Source organism: Lycium ferocissimum, chromosome 11 (genome assembly GCF_029784015.1).
Source record: "Lycium ferocissimum isolate CSIRO_LF1 chromosome 11, AGI_CSIRO_Lferr_CH_V1, whole genome shotgun sequence".
NCBI lineage: Eukaryota > Viridiplantae > Streptophyta > Magnoliopsida > Solanales > Solanaceae > Lycium > Lycium ferocissimum.
Window position 1 is genome coordinate 42,676,620 of NC_081352.1, and position 22,361 is coordinate 42,698,980.

Below are 22,361 nucleotides of genomic sequence, written 5' to 3' on the forward strand. Positions count from 1 at the left end.
ATAAAAATAAACTACTTTTTCTCTTGATTAGAATATGCATAAGTAGTAAACCTTTTAACATTGAAAATTTATCAATACCAAGTTACTATGTGATTTTTCCAATCATCATTTAGATGTTACTTTAACTTGTCAGTTTTTACCTAAGATAGAGTTGGAAAAAAATAGGCAATTTATATATTGATTTCCTAAAATGAAATTTATTATCAAATAATTTTTTTAGCAAAAGTAACACTTATTATGAGACGGAGGGTTATAGCATGTTTGGCCAAGCTTAAAAGATTTCTTTAAAACTTATTTTCAGAAAAGTTTTTTATGGATAAAAGGTATTTTTCCAACCAAGTATTGGTTTCGTAATTGTATTTTAAAATTGATCCTTATTTCTTTTCCTACTTCAATGGTAATTCTATATTGATAAACTTATAGAAATATTTTCATAACTTGAAATTCAATCTTTTAATTTTTAACTTTTGAAAAATGACTTTTGTTACTCCCTTGAAATAATTATTTTCTCCCAAAAATTTAGCTAAAGAGCACACTTTTTTAAGAATAAACACTTTTTATTGTACCAATGCAACGAACACTGTACAATTCTTTGGCAGCTATTCTTACTTCTTCAGATTTTCTTAAGGATTAAGACTTTGCAAAATTCGAAGACCCCACACAAAAGAATATATTAAAGGGAAAAAGAACATTGTACAATTCTTTGGCAGCTATTCTTACTCGAGAAACTGTTTGTAAAATTCGAAGAACCCACATAAAAGAATATATTAAAGGGAAAACGAAAATTTCTACGGAGACCTACTTGTGTAATTATCGTAAAAACTATTGTAAAGAAAATTAAGAAATTAAAGTCCACCTTTTGCTTTAGGTCATTTATTGTATTAATAATAAAGAGGGAAAATTCGTTTTTGGTTAAGATTGAAAGATACTGGAAATCTAGAATAATCAATAATTTGACTTTTTCATATTTCGTTTAATTTTCTAAAAGGTAATAATTGCGCATTTGATACTTGTATGGTATATCTATAATTTAAGGAATGTATATATATTTCTGGTGAATTGTGGAAATAGTGTAATAGTGTTTGAACTAAAATAAGTTTTTCTTCTTTTGTTATTTAAGGAACATTTAGTACATTGTATTTGATGTTTTAAGGAATATACATATATTTCCACGGAATTAACATAGTATAAATGAGTTTCTTCTTGTTATTTAAGGAACATTTAGCATTGTATTGATGGTGTATAAAAGTAAATGTTAGCTTTCAAAAATGTCGAATTTCAAATTTGAAAACCAATTGTGTAGCCATATTTTACTTGAAATAGGGTTTGATTTATTGACATTATAGGATGTGAACATGAGACATGGGCCACTATAGTCAATTCAAATGAATATTGTCAATTCACATTGTTGATAGAAGCATTAAGATTCAAATTTAGCCATTTGAGAACTTAAAAAAATCAAGGGCAATAAATTCCCAAATCTTTCAGATCTCAATGAAGAAATAATTTTAATTGTGAAAGAAAATTAAATACTTCACAATTCAAGTTTTCGTTAACAATAACATTCTTTCTAAATTTGGTGAAAATCAAATAAAACTAGTATAAATAAAATCGTGTAAACCTAAAACATTCTATGAAAGTGATACACGAGTAAAATAATTCACAAGAAACGCATAACTAAAGACATTTCTATTTATAGTAGTGCTTTACCAATTAAGGCATGTTAGACTTTTTACCATAATCAATACCCTCGTCCTAGTATCTAGATGGTCCATTATATGAGATGAATAATTCATTCTTCATGTACCTTTATGCATCCAAAATCAATCACATAGTTACCAAATCATACTTTATTTTGAGTTCTAAAAGACATTCACAGTGGCAATTACTAATTAAGGCATGTTAAGACTTTTTACCATAATCAATACCCTCCACCTAGAATTTAGATGGTCCATTATATGAGATGAATAATTCATTCTTCATGTACCTTTATGCATCCAAAATCAAAATCATACTTTATTTTGAGTTCTAAAAGACCTTCACAGGGGCAATTATTGTAGGGCAATGCGAATTGCCCTTTTTTTTGGGGTGGTCTCTAAATTTTCTTTTCTCATATTCATGTCTTTAAATTTTCTTTTTTTTAAAACTCATGTGTTCGGTTCGAACTCCCCCTCAGTTAAAAATTTAAAAAAAAAAATCACAAGGCAGAGTTTGAATTTCGCTATACCCCCTCCGGCAGACTTTGCCTTGAGCAATTTTTTTTTTTTTTTTATTTTTTTTTACTTTTCAAGGTAAACTTTTAGTTATGCCTTAACTAAAAGTGTACCCCATAAAACATAACTAAAAGTATGTCCCATAAGGCATAACTAAACTATGCCTTAAGGAAAGTTATGCCGTGTGGGGCAAACTTTTAGTTATGCCGGATCCGGCATAACTTTTGTTTTTCCTTAAGGATTGTATGCCGGATCCGGCATACACGCCCCTAGCCCTGCCTTGCGAAATTATTTTTTTATTTTATGCCTGAGCGGGAGTTCGAACTCAGAACCTCAGGTATTCGCCCATCTTTCCAAGCGAAGGGCAAAATTTAAAGACCACAGATATAAAAGGCAAAATTTAAAGACCACCCCAAAAGAAGGGCAATCCGCGCAAAAAAATTATTATTGTACAATAAAAGGCTTTCAATATGAGGTTTTGATGACTAGTACTAGATTTATCATACTATTTTATTTTATTATTATTTCATTACAGTTGTGTCTAATGTATATTCGGATACTTCCATACTCTGTCATCACATGTCAAGTAATTCCAGTACAAGTATTTCTTTGCAGTACTTCTCTTTTTGGTTAACCACTTGACCAACGCGAGCAAACAGATCTATTTTACGATTTAATATAACAAACAGTGGATGATCAGATTCATCATACATCCATGAGTACTAGTAAATAGTTTAATAATTCAATAATTTATTGGCCCGACATGGGTAAAGTAGGCATACACTCTACGCTTCTCCGACCTCATTTGTGGAAACACTAATATTCACTATTTCTCACTAAATTTCCCACTGAAAAAAGGTTCAGTGGCTATTCTCACTGTCGGTGAAAAAAATTTAAATAGTTGTGTTTTCACATGAAAAAATTAAGAAGTTTCCCAGCGTATCAATGGGAACATATTTTCCCCCATGTGTTTTTCAAATGAACTGGTTCGGTGAGAATGAAGTGGAAATATCATATATATAGAATTTCCCACCGAATATTGTGGGGAAAAGCCTCTATTTTTAGTAATAAAATACACTGGGTATGTTGTTGTTGCAATTGAATAATTTATTGCATTTGTACTACTATTTATTTAGAATTACATTTTTTTCAAAAAAGAAAAAGATAATTGTGAATTAGGCAGGAAGTCAGGGGCATTTCACTGCCAAATCACAAGTGTGTATATTTAAATAAGGTTTCCTTTCACAGTTTCACTTGCAGGCTGTTGTTTTCTTTCGTTTTAGGTAGCCACGTACTATGTTAAAACAGGGAGCTGCTACATATCGTTCTAGAACTTTTTCCTTCAATTTTTTTTTTTTTTTTTGGTCGAACTTGCATTTAACATATTTTATTATTAGTATTAATAACCAGAAGAAATAAATCAAGAAGACTCGCGGTTGAACTAGGGTCGTACTTCACAAATCACAACCCAGGCTATTAATTAATGAATTAATTAAAGGGATCCCAAATAAAGGGTGCAAGGTTCCTTAAGAGTTAAGAGGTAGAAGAATAGTAAATATTTTGTGAAGTAGGTCCATTGAAAAGTGAAAGTGATTAAAGTAGAGTGTCTTAATCCCTTGTTTTAAGGCGCTCTTAACTATGGACTCTAATTTAAAAACTTCTTAATTAATTAGATGTCCATGTGAAGAAGAAATATATATATATATATATATATATATATATATATATATATATATAATATATGGGCAAAATTTCCGTAAATGCCAGGTGGTCATATTGGGTGTCGACACGGAGCCGGGGGTGGGGGTTGACAGATCATGCGCAAGTCAACAATTGGAGAATACCGGGTAGGCACGCGTGACGAGGAAAAAGTCTAACCTAGTTTAACGCCTCGGGAGATAAAGGATACGACGAATCCGAAGAAGCATACCAGTCAGCAGGTCACGTACAGGAAAACTCATCAGACAGTCGTTACAGGATATTCCGGGTCTCCCTCCATTCTTATATGTGTATCATTGTTTTTTATTACTCGTTATTACGGCAACAGTAATATTGATAGTTAAGAGGGCGTGATTCGTGGATCATGCACCCCCAAACTTTAGTATAAATAGAGTTCTCCATTTCATTGTAAGGGACATCTGAAATCGAATATTAAACAAGCATACTTAGCAATTTCATACTCTTTTGTTTTTGAACAAGCTCTCAAAGCTTTGGCAATAAGCCAGCCCGGAAACACTAGCTCACGGCTTCACTAAGGCTCAGGCTATTTATTTTGATTATCTTTTGCTTTCTTATTATTTCATCTTGTTTAATCTTGTCTATCATTTCGCTAATTTGGTCATACTGATCCGAGTGTCCATAATTACGTACACAAATTTAACTGTACCGTTTTACGAGTAAACAATAACATTGATTTGAAAGTGCATTTAAGTGAAATCTAATTGTGTTTCAGTCATAATTCTTGAATTTTCATAATAAGAAATCTTCAATAACTGTTAAGTTCAAACTCAACTTTTATTTGTGCATACTATTTTTCAACTGAAAAGGGTCAAAAATATTTTTGTGATTTGTCTCATATAGTCATATTTGTTCGTTCAACAATGTTCCTAAAATTATATTTTGTCTCAAATTTACCTATGGACAATTAAAATGTTCAACTATGCCCTTCACACGAACAGTATAAGCCCCATAAGACATATTTAGACCTTTTAAATTATTTTAAGTAGATCTTTTAAATTGTTCGAAGATATATTTAAACCTTTTAAATGTTTCTGAAGTGCATATATCAATTTCAACTCAACTATTGCCCAAACACCAGCAAACCATGTGAATAAAAGCTTATTTTAAGTACTTTTGAAGTTCTCTTTTTAAGGACTAGGCGACAATTAATATTAGTATCTTTTCAAACAAACAAAATTGTCGTTTCCCCATTGATGACGGGATTTTTTGCTTTTATAAAATTGAAAGAGAATCCCAAATTCCCCAAAAGGCTTTTGGACGGTAGATTCAGACAAGATCCACTGTTTTTTTTTCCAGCCAACTTTTAACTAAAAATAGCAATTTCCTTGGAATTACCTAATTTATTTTTTTCAGCATTTTTCTTTTTCGAAGAAGTAATTCCAGAGTCTATACTAGAAAAATTAAAAGAATAAAGAGAAAAAAGATGTAATAACTTTTGGTCTTAGAAAAATCTCTCAGCATACGCGTTCTTCATGACTCTTTTTCTCGTATTATATTTTTCACTACTTCACATTTCAATTATTTTACACAATTTATCTTTTTTATTATTGTCTGTTGGTTTGAAGGACAGATTGAAGTATTGAATGATGTGCACTCTTAATAAATGAATACTCCCTCAGTCTCAAAATATTTGTCGTTCTTACTAAGAATGTTTATCGTTTTATTTACCCAAGATAAAATTAAGTAGCTATTGTCCAATTTATCCTTATATTAATTGCACTGATTTTGTGAGTTCACATATCAACATTTAAGAAGTTTCATCATTAATAAAGTAAATATTTATTGAGGAGAGAGAACATGATGAAATATGTTAAGAGGGTAAAATAGTCAAAATACTACTCTTATAAATATTTTCTTAATGGGCGTGTAAATAAAAAATGCGATAAATATTTTGAGACGGAGGGAGTAATTCGCTTAAATTAATCAAAGTGGGACCATGTTAATCATTTCTACCGATTCTCTCTTTTGCTTTTTTTCCTTTTTCACAAAGAAAGGATAAAGATATTCTGTCTGCCCAACTTAAATGAGATATGATAGCTTCTTTATGATCTAACATTCTTGCCAACACATTATCTTCAGAGTAATCATTATCTTCTTCTTCTTTTGTTTAATAAATAAATATATTCACAAGTCAGTATTTGATCTAATAAAGAACGACAAACTGAGGATATAACCTTTCGTGGTGGCGCGATAAGTATTTATTTATTTTTAATTAGAGGTTTTAGGTTGAAATTACCTTTAGCAAGAAGAGTTTTATCTCAAAGTAAATAATTTTAACGTGAATTTAAATTAATTGAGCTTCAAAACAGAATCCTGAACACTAAATTAAAAAGAAAAAGAAAAAAAAGGAGAGACAGGCTTAGGTTATCTGTTTTCAAATAGAATAATGCTTGGCAGTTGTGTTAATGGGCAGCACGCCAGCACATGCCTGATGCAACCCCTACTACTCAAAAGATTGAATTAATATACTTTAGATCTCTGTGTTTTTCTATAAATTATAGGGGAGAGGAACAGGAAAGCAAAATGGGGATGTACAGGTGTATAATAGGAATCGATTGGAGAAATATTTACTAGCATTCAATATAAATATTAAATTAATAAATTTTAGAATAATTTTAAATTAAAATACAGATACATATTATTAATTATAATTAAGTGAAAAATATATGAAAACATATGTATTAAATTCATTAACTTTTGATTTAAAACTATCAGATATGGGTAAGTTTATACCAAAGGATTGAATCTTGATTTCCTAAACAAAGAGTAAAATGCTCCGTCGAAAGTTCAAGTCAAAGTTGAAGTCTAAAGTGGTCATAAGACCTAGTATAATCTTTTGAAAAAGGGAGGAAAATTTGTATAGTTCCACGTATAATAATTAAGGTGTCGTTTGGTTCTTTGGTTAGAGTAATGCAAGAATTAATAATGTACAAATTAATTATGTAAGAATTTAGTCATTCAATGTATTAGTTATTTCATTTTTCACCTTACATAAAATAATTAATACATAAATTCTCTCATAATCTATACATGTAAGTATTAGTTATGCTGGATTGTAAGTTGGTAACCAAAGACCGTACTTTTTGTACATAATTTTATATATAGTAACTAAAATGATATCATACATGGTACTAATTATACTAGTTTTAATACATGAATAATTCACTTCTTAACCATCAACCAAATGACCCCTGTGTTTTGGTAAACAAATTACTTGCATCGGGTAGTTATAACAAATTATATTAATTTACTATAATTCAATCATAAATTAATTTCACATTGTGTATTAGTTAACTTATGATTTAGTGATAGGAATGATATGTAAATACATATGTCATGTATTAATTGAATGGGTGTAAATATAAAATATAAAGTGCGGATAAATTTTTATGTGTTTGAAAGAAATACTATTCTTTTTCTTTTCCCTGAGGTGATTTATAAGAATAATTTTGGAGATGAGTGGTCTTGAACTTTTGACCTTGAAGGTTTGCCCATGCGACAAGCGAAGGTCAAAAGTTCAATAACACTCATTTTAAAAGTATTGAAAATAGTTTCCTACTAATAACAGAGGTGCATTTCCCATTTAAGTTGCAGCGAAATTAAATCAAATTACCTTTTGAATTACTCCATCCAGTTCATTCTATATTCATATATTGTAGTGCTTAATTAGGTATGAAGCTTAACATTCGTATTCAAATTTAGACATGTTAATTACTCCATCCGTTCATTTTTACTTACTCACTTTTGACTATGCACACCTCTTAAAAAATAATAAATTAAGTGCGTAATTTACCAATATACCCATATTAATTGATGCATATTTTTATTGGATTTAAAAAATAATTTGAAGTGGGTATTTAATATTATGGGTAAAATATGAAAAAAGAAATTATCTTCTCTTGATATCTTTAAAAGTGACAAGTAAAAGTAAAAATTTATTTTTAGAATACTGAACAAGTAAAAATGAACGGAGAGAGTATTTAACAAATTGACAAACAAGGTCTATGTTTTGTCCATTAAAGAACATCTTCCAAATTGTCTAATCAATGAAGCCACAATCTGATTGCTGTCTGAAATTAAATTTGAACATTAAACTACTCAGTACAAATGATCAATGAAGTGTCTGATTATTGCCACGTCAGAAATGTAATTACAAAAGTCAACCGCCGCGTAAAATCTTTTTTCATTAAGGGTCTCTGTCACAAGTGCAAGTTGAACTAAGTTGTTGAAGCAACCGCGCTGAAATTATTCGGAAACTTTCAAATTAATATGCATGGGTCCGTTCTTACGCTATTGACACATTGACACTTTCAAAGAATTATAAAAAAAAATTGTTGAGTTTTCACCTAATCTGTTTAATCCATCCATTTGTTCAACGATACATACTCTCTGCGTTCAAAAAATATTTTATCACTTTTCGCTTCTCGAGATTTAAACTATATAAATTTTGACTAACACTTTAAGATATATTTTTTTTACCATATTACTATGAGAAGAATTACAGCTTATAATATTTTTCGTATAGTTTTCAATTTCTAAATTTTAATGAATATTAAATTTATCTAATCCACTTTAACTTTAAAAATTAGTCAAATTGACTATCGAGAAAAATAAAACGTGACAAGTATTTTGAGAGGGAAGAGACTATAGATAAAAAACACAATAGATATTCAAAATGGATTAACAATGAATCACTATCACTATAGATTATTTTTTTTTCAAATTGTGTTCACCGGCACATGCTATATCAACAAGACAACAAGTACTTGAGATCTTGCATGTTTCATAAGACTTTATGTAAGTGTAACGAAAACACGTTACGGATTCAAGGGTACATGGATTAACGCGTACGGTTTTTGGTTTCAATTAGAATATTAATTAATTTATTGTTTTGCTAAAATATGCAAATTTAAGCATGGGATTAAGTCTAAAACAAAATTTGACGCACTAATTTCATGTTTCAGTGTTACACTCCCAGCAATTGTTCTACTCTTCCAATAAACAGTAACATAAAGAGATGGAGAACTTTAAACTTATAACTTCTACAATTCACATCTTATTTCAAAGTACAATATGTACATGGTCAGTGTAGAACAGAAACTTCCATCATAGAGTTATAGCTAAATGGATCTTAACTTATATCTACAACTAGTATTTAAGCCTTATATGTCATCATTTATTATTTGGGTTATGCAAACTATTCTTTGGGCTTATTACAAATATATAAGGCAAATCCTCAAAGAGAATATTATCTAGAGATGCAAATTTGGAAGCCTAATTATCATTATTAGGGATATTTTTACTTAATTATTTAATATAGCAAATTTTTTAAAACATAGCAATTGAGCCTTACTAGATGAATTTAGCTGCAAAGCATGGAGCCCTTCTTTCCCCACTGTATAGAATAGATATCTTGATTTGCCGTACTATATGAATACAAAGAATAATTTAGATCCAACGAAGATCTTGAGGAACATGTCAATAAGATAATTAGTTAGTTCCAGTTCTCCTATCTCGTCTTCTCGGCAGGGAAATTGTTTTTGCATTGTTATGGTTGAAGGAATGATGGTTATGGTGGTGTTTTGGTAGTGGTCAAAATTGTATGTCAGGCAGCAGTAAAGATAGAATTTGAAGCTTATGGGTGCGGAATTATAATTTTTTTTTAAGTTACGGGGTTCTAAATTAATAATATATATGTATTCAATGAATTTCTTATTAAAAAAATACAAGGTTTGGATTAAAGTTACTTGGTTCGTCTGAACCTTTAAGCTTTACACTAGCTCAGTGACACATACAACATACATACGCCAATGTAAATATATGTTTTCTACATGTATGTGTATGATTTTACAGGATATATACAACAATACAATTGTATATTTGTATATATCATGTATAGATTTTTACCGGATAAACACAACAATAAAACCATATGTTTTGCATATATCATGTGTATTTTTTCCCGGTAATTTTGTACCTCTAGGAAAGTACCCCAATCCCAAATTCAACGTTTGAGGCTGGGCTTTTTCGATGATTGTTTATAACATAGACCTTGGAGCATGGAAGAAGCACTTGATCTCAGGAATATGGCTTCTTCTAATATGCTTTTCCCCGAATATTATTGTCTTTTCTATCGGTATTTTTCCTGTTTGTGCAGCTGCTACTGAAAATACTTCCAATTTTGAAACGACGAAAAACCAAAAAAAGGTCGAAACCATCCCTCTTTTTCCTTTATTTTAGTAGGGCTAATCAACTACCCTTTGATCTATGTCGTTCTAAATTTAGCCAGCTCTGATTAGAAGTTCAAAAATGAGTGGAGCGAGGGGCTTTAGAGGGGGGAAAAAAAAAGAGTGGGGGGTGGGGCGGAGGGGTAGGCATAGTAGTCATCCAGCAAAGTAAGAAAGGGAAAGCCAAACACATTAAAAGACATGGTCATGACAACGAAATTGAAGGCGAAACCAAAAATTATGAAACGTAGCATAGAAGGTTATGGTCATGACAACGAAATTGAAGGGGAAACCAAAAATTATCAAATGTAGCATAGAAGGTTATGGTCATGACAACGAAATTGAAGGCGAAACCAAAAATTATCAAACTTAGCATAGAAGGTTATGATCATAACAACCAAATTGAAAGTGAAATAAAAAATTGTGAAACGTAGCATAGAAGGTCGTTCGACGCGTGTATAATGGGGGAAAGGCAACTAACATTTGACGATATCTCATTCTCATGGTGTGAAATGGAATGCCAAATGGGCATGACAAAAGTGTGGTCCAGTGTCACCTTTACTCCTTTGAAGAGTAATTAATGGAAGCAAACACATGCTACAAGTGGATAAGGATATTACCGAAAATGGGTTCCACAACTGGAGTAAAACCCTTCTAGGAGAGCACATGGATTAGGTTGATTTGGGTTTTTTAAAGATCAAACCAAATTAATTATATCAGGTTTTTAAATATATAAACCAAACCAAACCAAACCATATAAACCAAATCAAACCAAGCCAACAAAAGTCGAATTTTTCAATCTCAAGTTTTTTCGGTTTTTTCTCCGGTAAAGTCTTCATACAAAACATATAACTTGTACTTCAAATATTTCTTTGATCCTTGTAAGATATGACTATCTAATTAAGATATTTCTTAAGAAAATAACACAAAATGTGAGTTGAGAGATGACATTGTACTAAAATATTTAACAAAAAGAAGTAATGAAATTGCATAAAATAAAATGATCATAATCTAAAAGTACTAAGTACTAAGTCATGCTATAATAAATACGGTTAGTTTATAAGGCATATAGAAAATGATCTTAATCTAAAAGTACTAAGTCATGCTAAAATACGTACGACTAATAAGTATTAATTGCATGAATAGATATTAAAGATAAAAATAAAATTAAGTTATGTATTTTCACTTTCTAAACCAACATAAAACTAAAGAATAGATATCCAACATTATTGTCATTCTCAGTGTTAGAATTGAATTTCTTTTGTTAGCATTAATATGGGAAATTACATAAATACAAGTAAATAAGTAAAATATTTCGTAATCTACAACTATTAACTAAATTACATAATTTACAATATATACTCTATATTTAGGGTATATGTATGATTTTATACCATAAATTAAAAAAATGTTGCTATGAATCAAAGGCTAATAATAAGGAGTTTACTATATTAGTGATAACCAAATTAAATACATATCGTAACACATTAATTACTTTTCTAAACATCCCAATATACTCACTAGCATTTTAATCCATAAAATAGTATACTACTGTTTATATGATATATATTATACAATTTCTTGAACAAGTATATATATTCTTGTACTTATATATTACGTATATTTCACTATTATATACTATATATAATATTATTTTTTATGTATGTTAACTAGTATACACTATATATAAAATAATTTCTAATGTATAATTACTATATATATATATATATATATATATATGACCACATACATTATTGTATATATTTGGCATATATTGTTTATTATATTAAATATATACAAATATGAATTAAATTGAGTTAATTTTCCTATTTCATGGAAGAGAGAGAAAAAATTGAATAATTAATATGTGATGGCAGAAAGGAAACCAAGTTTTATGGGATGGGGTGTCAATTATTAATTAAGATCCTATTTTAGTGGTAATTAATAAGTAATTATATTATTCTTTCTATATATTGTATATTTTATATGTTATTGTAGAGTACAATTGGTTGGCACATAGAGTAATAAATTCATATATTAGGTATATTGTAATATTGTATACTATATACACAAATAATATACTATATACACAAATAATATTATTATATTATATACTATATATAATATACAAACTTAAATATACTAGTTTCTACTATTATATTCACAAAAATTTTGATAACATCCTTTCATTAAATATATCAATTTGAATATACCATATACTTTTTAAGGGATGTTTTCATGTACACTTCTTATACCATATTTCCATATACCATATCTTTTCACGTACTTTCTTAATATTAATATATTCAGATCATTTCTTTTAATCACAAAAAAATAATTGAATCATCATCAAGTGAAATTGAAAAAAGAAGATTAAAAAAGAGTAAACGAAAGAAAAAAAAGTCTTTTTAAAACGGTAGATAGAATATGGGATTTGAAGTTGATTTTGTTATGTTTATTTGGAAAATTACTTTATAATGATTTTGAAAGAGAGAGAAAGCAAAAGGTGGATATGCATTAATGGTAGTAACTTCTAAAATTAAGTATTATTAATATTTTAGGAATGTAAAAAGTTGTATTATTGTAATTAAGAAGTTAAAATTTTGAATAAGTTGTATTTATTTAATTTTTTGAAAGTAGTTGTAATATTTTTAATTACTATTTGAAAAAGTTGTATTCGTGTGACTTTCCCTAAACATTGATTTGATTTTTGTTGGGTTTTATTTGAGTTACTAACATCTATGAGCTACAAAAATAATTGGACCATTCAAAATTTTAAATCCAAGCTTGAAATAATATGTTAAAAGATAATAAACTATGAAAAAGTTTAAGAAATATTTATAAAATTTTATACATGTAATGTCAGGTTGGGTTGATTCGATTTGACTTTTTTTTTTTTTTAGTTAAAATCAAACCAAACTAATTATGATCGGATTTTTCTTTTTAAAACCAAACTAAGTCAAACCAAACCACTAATCGGATTTTTTTCTCAGTTTAATTCGGGCAATCCGCAGAATTGCCCTTCTTTTGGGGTGGTCTTTAAATTTTGCCCCTCGCTTAGATACCTGAGGTTCTGGGTTCGAACTCCTGCTCAGGCATAAAATAAAAAAATAATTTGGCAAGGCAGAGCTGGGGAGAGTGTATCTTTGGAGCCTTTAAGGAAAAACTAAAGTTATGTCGGAGGGGGCATAACTTTTGCTAAAGGCATAGTTTTATGGGGTAGAACTTTTCCTTAAGGAACTATGCCTTATGGGGCAAATTTTTAATTAAGATATAACGAAAAATATGCCCCATAAGGCAAAACTTTTCCTTAAGGCATAAACTTTGCCTTATAAGGCAAACTTTTAGTTATGCCTTAAGGAAAAATTCAGCCTTATAGGGCATACTTTAGTTATGTCGTATGTGACACACTTTTAGTTAAGGCATAACTAAAAGTATGCCCCATAAGGCGGAACTTTTCCTTAAAGTATAACTAAAAGTTTGCCTTGAAAAGTGTATATATATATGCCTCAAAGCAAAGTCTGCCCCTTTGGCATAACTTTAGTTTTTCCTTAAGGATTGTATGCCGGATCCGGCAAACACTCCCCCCAGCCCTGCCTTGCAATTTGTTTTTCTATGCCTTAGCGGGAGTTCGAACCCAGAACCTCAGGTATCTAAGCGAAGGGCAAAACTTAAAGACCACAAATATTAGGGGCAAAATTTGAAGACCACCCCAAAAGAAGGGCAATCCGCGCAAAAAAATGGTTTAATTCGGATTATCAATTTGATGCAATTTATCGGTTTCCTTTATACACCTGACACCCTTTCATATGCTTGCATGTACATATCAATACATGTATAAATCCAATGAATAACAGAAAAGACGCATGAGAAATACATAACAGAAACTGATCCCACTAAAAAGAACTCTCTATACGTTTAAGTTCAAATTTTTAACAAGCATCACACCTGCAAACCTCGAAGTGAATTCTGACAACGTTTCTCCGGATACACATTTTGTCTCCATTTGCCTATCCCAACTCATGGTGGTTGGTTATCTAAAGATAATAGTCAGACCAATTCAAACAGATTATCCAGATTGTAAACCTATATACTCGACTAGGTATCGATCAATAAAGGATAAAAAGAAAGAGAGCACTTTCAATTTTAAACAGAGGTGTAAACCCCTTACAAGTTACAACTAATAGCAGAGCTTCAGAAGTTTGCAGGTAAAATAACAAAGCTTCAGAAGACATGACAAATATACAATGCATCTAAAGATCTCATATACACCAGATTCCACGCTACTAACATGACTCTCCTTATTCAGCAATAAATGGTATTCGAGTCACCTCTTTAGAACATTACTACAAAGATTGGGGCTGATCACTTGAACTCACCATCCTCTCTGAGAACTACCAGATGAATGTCCGTTCATCCTGTCCAGAATAGCATTGAAATCAACAGGCTGACCACTTTCCTCGAGCCTTTGGATCACATTAACAACATGATCACCTCGGTAGCCCATGCTCACTAGTTTCTCAATCAACTCATTGTATGGATGGTTGCGCACCAACTGAGTTGGACGAGCCATCAGATTTGCACTGGGGGTAGGCTGCGGATTTTGGGGAGGGAAGCTGGATGGAGGATAACCACTTTGTTGAAAGTTCGGTTGGGGCGGCGGATGTCCCCTTGTGCCTTCGCCATCATACATCACATATGCATTCCCTGGGGAGAGTGTTGGATGAGCTCCACTAGCTGCATACCCATCGCCTGGTGCACCATATGAAGGCTTAAGATGTGGTGTTGCAGGCGGTTGTTGAAGGGGCCTACCAGACCTATCATATCCATAAGGCATTGATTCGGGACGGCTAGCGACTGGTTGAGATAATCCAGAAAATGGCCCTTGCATTGGCATACTATTGGGCGCTGTCTCAGGAGTAGGATTTGGTTGACTGGGCAGATAAGAGGGATAAACAGCAGGTGGTGTAGGTCTAGCTTGCTGTTGCATAGTTGGTATCTGTGACTGTTGAACCTGTTGGGGTGGTACCTGTTGGGCCCACTGCTGCTGATATTGGGGCATTGACTGGAGTTGTGGTGTCTGATTCACCTGATGTGGCGCTGGCTGTGGTGGTACTTGCATTTGAGGATTTCGATACTGGGAGTCGGATGACATATATTGACCTTGAGACAACTGAGTTGGCGCTGGCTGTGGTGGAGCTTGTTGACTTGCCATCTGAGGAGGGGGTAAATAATAGCCTTGTGACTGTGGCATACTTTGGGATGGAATTGATTGTGGAGGGGGGACAGGTGGCTGTTGTGGTTGCTCCACAGGTCGGTTAGTAAGAGAAGCCTGGGGTGCCACTTGATGGGGTAGTGCAAGAGCCAGCTGCTGTCCATGCACTTCAGCTGAGTCATCACTTTTTTTGTCATCAGACAGGTGTTGAGCACTTCTCTCCTCATTCTGCTGAGAATTGCTGGATGAAGCTGATCCTTTCTGTGCAAGCTGAAGCTTGGCCAGTTCCTTTTGAGTTTCGGCAAGTTCTTGTTTATCTCTCAGAATCTGTACAGATCTGTGAACCTGCAGGAAGAACAGTTAAGTCAATCAACAGCTATTTAAGTTTTTTATCGGAATCAAGAGCTATTTAAGTTATGACACAATGTGATGGAAAAACCATTGAACACCAAAGAGCAACTTGAAAATTGCCAGAAAGAATTTATTCATATGCCTTTGAACCAGCAAACACAAACTTTCAGAGTCATAATTATATATCAGAAAGTGCATCTAAAGCTTCAAGTACCAAAAAAAAAAAAAAAAAAAAAAAAAAAAAAGGCTCGTCTCTGCAGAGAAATAGGGAAGCAAACCATACAAGTCAATTTGTTAACTGTGTCCATTTTTAACTAATGGAGAAGATGTCTAGTTTAGAAAATTCTCTAAGGTGCAGTCTCGTTTTAAAGATAAAAACAGATCTGCAACACACAAACTTCTCCAGCAACTACTGGTCCAACATAATTCTGCATGCATGAACTGCTAATTGCAATTGGCAAGTAAAGAACAAAGAAGCACTTCCCAAAATCCCTCACTTAAACTACAGTAATTACACGCTGCCTAATATTAGTGATAATGACAGGTGAATTTGAAACTAGTTCAAGACATAAGGGAGCAGTAACTTTAGGCGACTCCCACAGAAAGCAGGTAACTAACCTCTTGGACATGCTTCTCAAGAGCCTTCAGTTTTGAATCTGCCTCACCGTGATCCCGAACTAAATCAGAGCGCATTTCTCCAATAGACTTATCAAGATTGTAACAGTATAATTCCAATTGCGACAAGCGTGAACTGATCCCCTCTAGGAAACGCATGAGATTGTCGGCATATTTCTTCATGGTCTTCTCAACAGTACATATCATGTCTTGGTTGAAGGAAGATTCTTCTGGAGGACTATATGCTGGAGCAGGAAACATTGATGACCTTGTCATTCTGCTTTTGTGGAACTCCTACTCAATACAAGAGCAAAATTGAGTTAAATTCTAAGAAAGTGACTGCTCCTATAAATTTGTAAGTAAGTTACATGAGTGTAAACGTTTACACACTCGACTAAATGAAGAAAACCAATTGGCTAAGTAACATGCATATAATAGCATGGATCTTTGTAACTATACATACAAAGATTACATAACCATTATGGTGGAGTACCCGTTAGTGCAACTATTTAATGGTTATTTTCAATGTGCCAGATAAAACATACACTGCAATCCAGGGACAAAAATCTCACCATCATACGTTAAAACCAGTTGCAACTCGAGGCTACTGTGCAAAATGAACTTTCTTATCAATACTGCACCAAATGATTTTCTATAAAATGCAACTTCTTATATACCCCATATGCAGATTGGCCTGAGGCAGTATCCCCCCTCTCCCGGGCCAAACTTCTTTAGTCACCTGTTTTTGCAGTTTCATATCATCGATTTATTTATTCAAAAAAAGGAGAAGACATAGGGAAGAAGGGCTAGATCATAATTTGGGAAAGTGTAGGTAAAGGAGAGGAATCAACGCTTTTAGCTCCCCAGTTACAGGCTAGAATCTCAAGGATGATTACTACTAACTGAATCAGCTACTAACCAAGGGCCAAGAAAGTTCAGTCTTTATAAATTTTTTTTGATAAGTAACATACTCTCTTTTTTTTATTTTTATATCAGTAAAAGTATATTTTATTAAATAACCAGATAGTACCAAGCTCCACAGAATTACAGAAATTAACTGGATATAGATTCCTCAAATCTCAAGGGAATCCAAGAAATCCAGCAAAGTGTCAATTCCAAAATCGAAAGAAGCATCACACTATACTTCTAATTCTGAATGCATCTATTTTTACAATCGAGGCGTTTTCCTCCCTTACATTGAAGCACCTTCATTTTCTTTCCAACCACACTGTCCACATAGTGAAAAGAGGATTGTTCATCCGATTCTTCTTCTGCTTTTGATCTTTATACACTGTCTTTATAATTTCTCTTCTATAATTTCAGTTTCCAGAGCTTTTAAAGCAAAGAAAGATGTCACGGGAAAGTTCACCGTGCCAGCAAGAAAAGAGCAAAGTGAATAATACCAAAAAACGCAAGCATCAAAGACAAAGTTGTAAAAGCAAAGCAATCGAACAGAGTTTGTATCAGAAATGGAAATCAAACTCTTTCTTCAACAAATGAACATAAGCCAGAGTGTGGTAAGCACCATCAACAATGATTTAACTAACAAACTCTAGTTCAACCAAAAGCATCTCTACATAGACCAATCAAGTTAGGAGAAAAACCACCAATGCCCCTCATATCACATTAATAAGCATATAAAAAATTTGTATTGGAACGCTCTCTTCATCCCCTTCGCTTTAAAGCAACAGGCTTTTCAATGTTCTTCCTATTTTCCTATGAGAGGGTCTTTCGGAAACAACCTATCTACCTCTAGAAGGTAAGGAGGTAAGGTCCGTGCACACTCTACCCTCCCCAAACCCACTTGTGGAATTACACTGGGTATGTTGTTGTTGTTTCTATTTCCCATGAATTTGGTTCTCCCCGTCTCTCCCCTCAGCTGTGCTTTTCCAAAATATAGTATCTCTATTTCTCAAGCAATCCTAACAACTAAAGCACGAGCTATAACGGTTCCATACCAGCAAAAGATTACATTTTCATTAAAAAAATGCAACACAAACAAAAAGAACATAAACCTAGCGTTGATTTCTCAAATGGTCACTCAATTAATAGTTATTATCTCAGAAGGTCATCCTTCTTCTTAATTCCATTTTTTTTTTTTAACAAAGAAAGGGACTTTTTGAGATAAAAACTATTAGTTGAGTAACCATTTGAGAAATCAACTCCATTTTTGTGCGTGGGAAGGGGGTATATAGCCAAACACGCACATAATCTGTACCAAAAACTAAATTCATCAACTAATTACCACAATCAAACAGCAGATTTCACTAATATTACCTGTAAATCTAAAAACCCTAAAGGTATAATTACCTTAGCAGAATTGGCAGCAATGACAGGATCAGAGTGGGTAGTTCCATTAGAGGGATCTTGATTAGCATAATCTTCATAGGAACAAAGTATATCATCTGTTGCAAAATCAAAACCCTTTGACCCGGTATTGATTGGTCGACCCGATGATCCAGATGCCATTGAAAATGATCCAAAAACTAGGGTTTCGTTTCGATTATCAAAATAACCAACAAATAAAACCAATAAAAAAGTAGATTTTTAATAGATAAGTTTTCTTGGTAGAGAGATAAGAGATATATATTGGGAATAGTAGTTTGCTTAAGCTCCACTGCTAAAACAGGAAGGTTCGTAGTATTGTAGATTTGTACTACTTCTGTACTTTATATATATTGTTTTTCTAATTCACACTCTTTCATATTTTTTACCTTTTTTTTTCTTTTCTTCTTTACTTGGTGTGAAAATCATGGGTTGTCGAAATTAAGAAAGAAAGAAAGAAATAGGTAAAGATTAGGATAAGCCTAATGACCGACCTTAAAAAATTAAATATGACCGACCACGATGATTGTGTGGTAGGCTGTATGTCTCCTTGTTTCTTTTTTCCTTTCACTCTTTGTTTATTGCATTTTTTATTTTTTTTTTTAAGATCCCCTTTCTTTATTACATTCCACTATTGAGGATTATAGACATAGTTTTTAAGGGAAAATACATAAAAATCCCTCCAACGTATAGCCAGATTAATTATGACGCACCCAACCTTTGCGGGCAATCTATTACCCCCAGTCTTAATTTTTCTGTATTTTTGTACCCTTTTTGATTACGTGGCAAAAAAAAAAAATTGAAGCTCGGTTCTGTTGATGGAGAGTGTTTCACACTCTCCGTCACGGTGGTGCACGCTCGCCACGTCAACGCCACGTCACGCCACTTTTCCTTTTTTTCATTTGATTTTTCTTTTATTAATTATATTTACACTAATTAACCTCTAATTAACCATTAAACCATTAATTTTGTCCATTAAACCATTAATTTTGTCTTCTTCATCACTAAACTCTTCTTCTTCATCACTAAACCCTTCTTCTTCTTCTTCTTCATTTCAAGAAATCCATCAATCCATTTTCTCTTCCTCCATTAGCACACACATTCAACCCATTTTCTTCCTCCATTAACACACACACATTCAACCCATTTTCTTCCTCCATTAACAACACACATTCAACCCATTTTCTTCCTCCATTAACACACACATTCAATTTAATCATCAATCATAAAGAGCTTATTTTCAAGAAACATTCAACCCATTTTCTTCAACCCATTTTCTTCCTCCATTAAAACCCATTTTCTTCCTCCATTAACACACACACATTCAATCCATTTTCTTCCTCCATTAACACACACATTCATTTGAAGGAAAATCAAACACCAAAATATTTTTAACCATTTTCTTCAACCCATTTTTAATATTTTTTGTACCTCATTCGCATTGTTCTTCTTCTTCTTTATTCTTTGCTGGCACTAACGGTTGAGTTAGAGAGGAAAGAAGAAGAAAAAGGAGAAAGAAGAAGAAAGAGAAAAATAAATTGCATTTAACAATTGAAATGTGAAAGAGAGGACGGAAGGTGTCTTCAATGTCTTCTTTCTCAATTTTAAGCATCGAGTTGCAACATTTCATTTTTTTCAATTCACTCGCCATAATTATTTTTTTTGCCACGTCAGTCAAAAATGGTACTAAAAAATTGAAAAATTAAGACTGGGGGGTAATAGGTCGCCCGCAAAGGTTGGGTGCGTCATAATTAATCTGACTATACGTTGGGGGGGTTTATGTATTTTCCCTAGTTTTTAATTTGTATTTTCAAACTTTTTTCCTTTCTTCGAGCTCTTTTTGTGGACATTATTTATACCTTCTTTTCACAATAAGGTATAGTTGTATACGGTAAAAACCAGATCAATTTGTGTCCGGTGGGAACCGGAGTAACAGATAAAGCCGTCCAAAATAAGATCAAAGGAGAGTAAGGTCATAACCACCGGCGAGGACAGAGGGTCGGGAGTACATTGACACTTTGCTTCAACACCAAGGGTATTCTACTGAGCACGAAAAATCCGAGCCTAAAGAGCACACTTAATATAGGTTCGGATAATCAGTTATGGAGCAGGCCACGCGTCATCTGACCATTCCGCCACTTGCACTGACAACAGTAAGGGTGTCAGACCTTACGGACGCAGCCTTATCCATTTTAGGGTTTTTCTACATTGTACGAGGGCCCATTTGCTGTTAGCTATAAATAGAAGGCTATCCTTTCCTTTTTGAGTTTGGCTTTTCACTATTCTACATATTTGTAATCAGTAAAGTGGCAGAAATATTTTCTTAAGTATTTTGGCTCGGTTGAAAGAAGCACCTTTCAAGCCGGACCAGTTCGCAGCATTTGTCAACTTATCTTCTTTAGTACTGCTGTTTGCTAATATATACCGCTACTTATTTGTTATCAACCTATATTCTTAATTAAATCTAACTACATATCATATCCGCCACTTACAAATTTAATTGTTATCCACTATTTGGGGTAAACAGTTTGGCGCCCACCGTGGGGCATAGGATAATAGTGGTGGTTTGATTTGCTATTCCTTCTTTCATCTATTTTCTGAAAATTTTGTGTTTCAAATTCATTTGAGATGGAAAAGAGCGGTCACTCTGGGCATGTGAACAACAACGAGATAGTTGCTGAAAACGAAAACAACAGCGGGTTATGGAACCCACCTGCTGATCCAGCCGACCCAAATGTTGTCAACTTAAGAGAAGGCCTTAATTGGCAGAATACCGTCAATCAGAAGAATACCGCCCTTCCGGCCACAGACCCTTTGAATAGCCATAACTCAACTACTTTGCCTAGGGCGCAAGCCCAGAAAGCACCGGATATACCGAATGAGATTAATTTACGTTTGATATTTGAAATGTTGCAGGACCAGGCGATTGCCATAGCTCAGCTCCAGAGCAAAGACAGCAAAGCAGCATTGGCAAAGCCAAAAAGGGCTACCGAACCAAGGCGAGAGGAGGCACGAATAGTCGAGAGCAACAGATCCGGGGCCGGTTCATCTACCGAGGTTTTAAAAATGCTCGAAACTTTGGCAAAACGAGTCGATTCAATGGAGAAAAGGGTGGAAACATACAACTCTCGGGTGGACCAGATCCCAGAAGCGCCCCCGATCTTGAAGGGACCGCATTCAAAGAGATACATTCAAAGGCCTTTCCCTCCGAGTGCGGCCCCAAAGTTGATCCGCAAGAGGTTCAAGATGCCGGATATTCCAAAATATGATGGGACAATGGACCCACAGGAGCACGTGACCTCGTACACTTGTGGCATAAAAGGCAATGATGTCGAGGGGGATGAAATAGAGTCGATATTGCTGAAAAAGTTTGGTGAAACATTGCCAAAGGGGCACTGACTTGGTACGATCATCTGCCCGAGCATTCCATCACTTCTTTTGAGATGCTCGCCGATGCGTTTATCAAAGCCCATATCGGGGCCAAGAAGGTGCAGGCCAGAAAGGCGGATATTTTTAGAATCACCCAAAGAGATAATGAGCTGCTACGAGAATTCGTGGAATCGGTTCAAAGGAACGAATGGAACTTCCCCGGTCCCGAAAGAGTGGGAGGCCCAAGCTTTCACTAGGGGCTCAATCCCGAAGCTCAAGCCGCTCGTTTAAATTAAAAGAGAACTT

General features: G+C 33.3%; 1 protein-coding gene across 1 annotated transcript; it reads right to left on the reverse strand.

The window, feature by feature from the left end:
• Positions 1-14,304: 14,304 nt before the first annotated feature.
• Positions 14,305-18,905, reverse strand: LOC132037755 (uncharacterized). The gene is made up of 3 exons (XM_059428359.1): positions 18,672-18,905; positions 16,365-16,655; positions 14,305-15,740 (listed from the first exon to the last, which is right to left on the reverse strand). Exons 1-3 carry the CDS (start codon positions 18,828-18,830, stop codon positions 14,556-14,558), a joined length of 1,635 nt encoding a protein of 544 aa, XP_059284342.1. The 5' UTR covers positions 18,831-18,905; the 3' UTR covers positions 14,305-14,555.
• Positions 18,906-22,361: the final 3,456 nt, after the last annotated feature.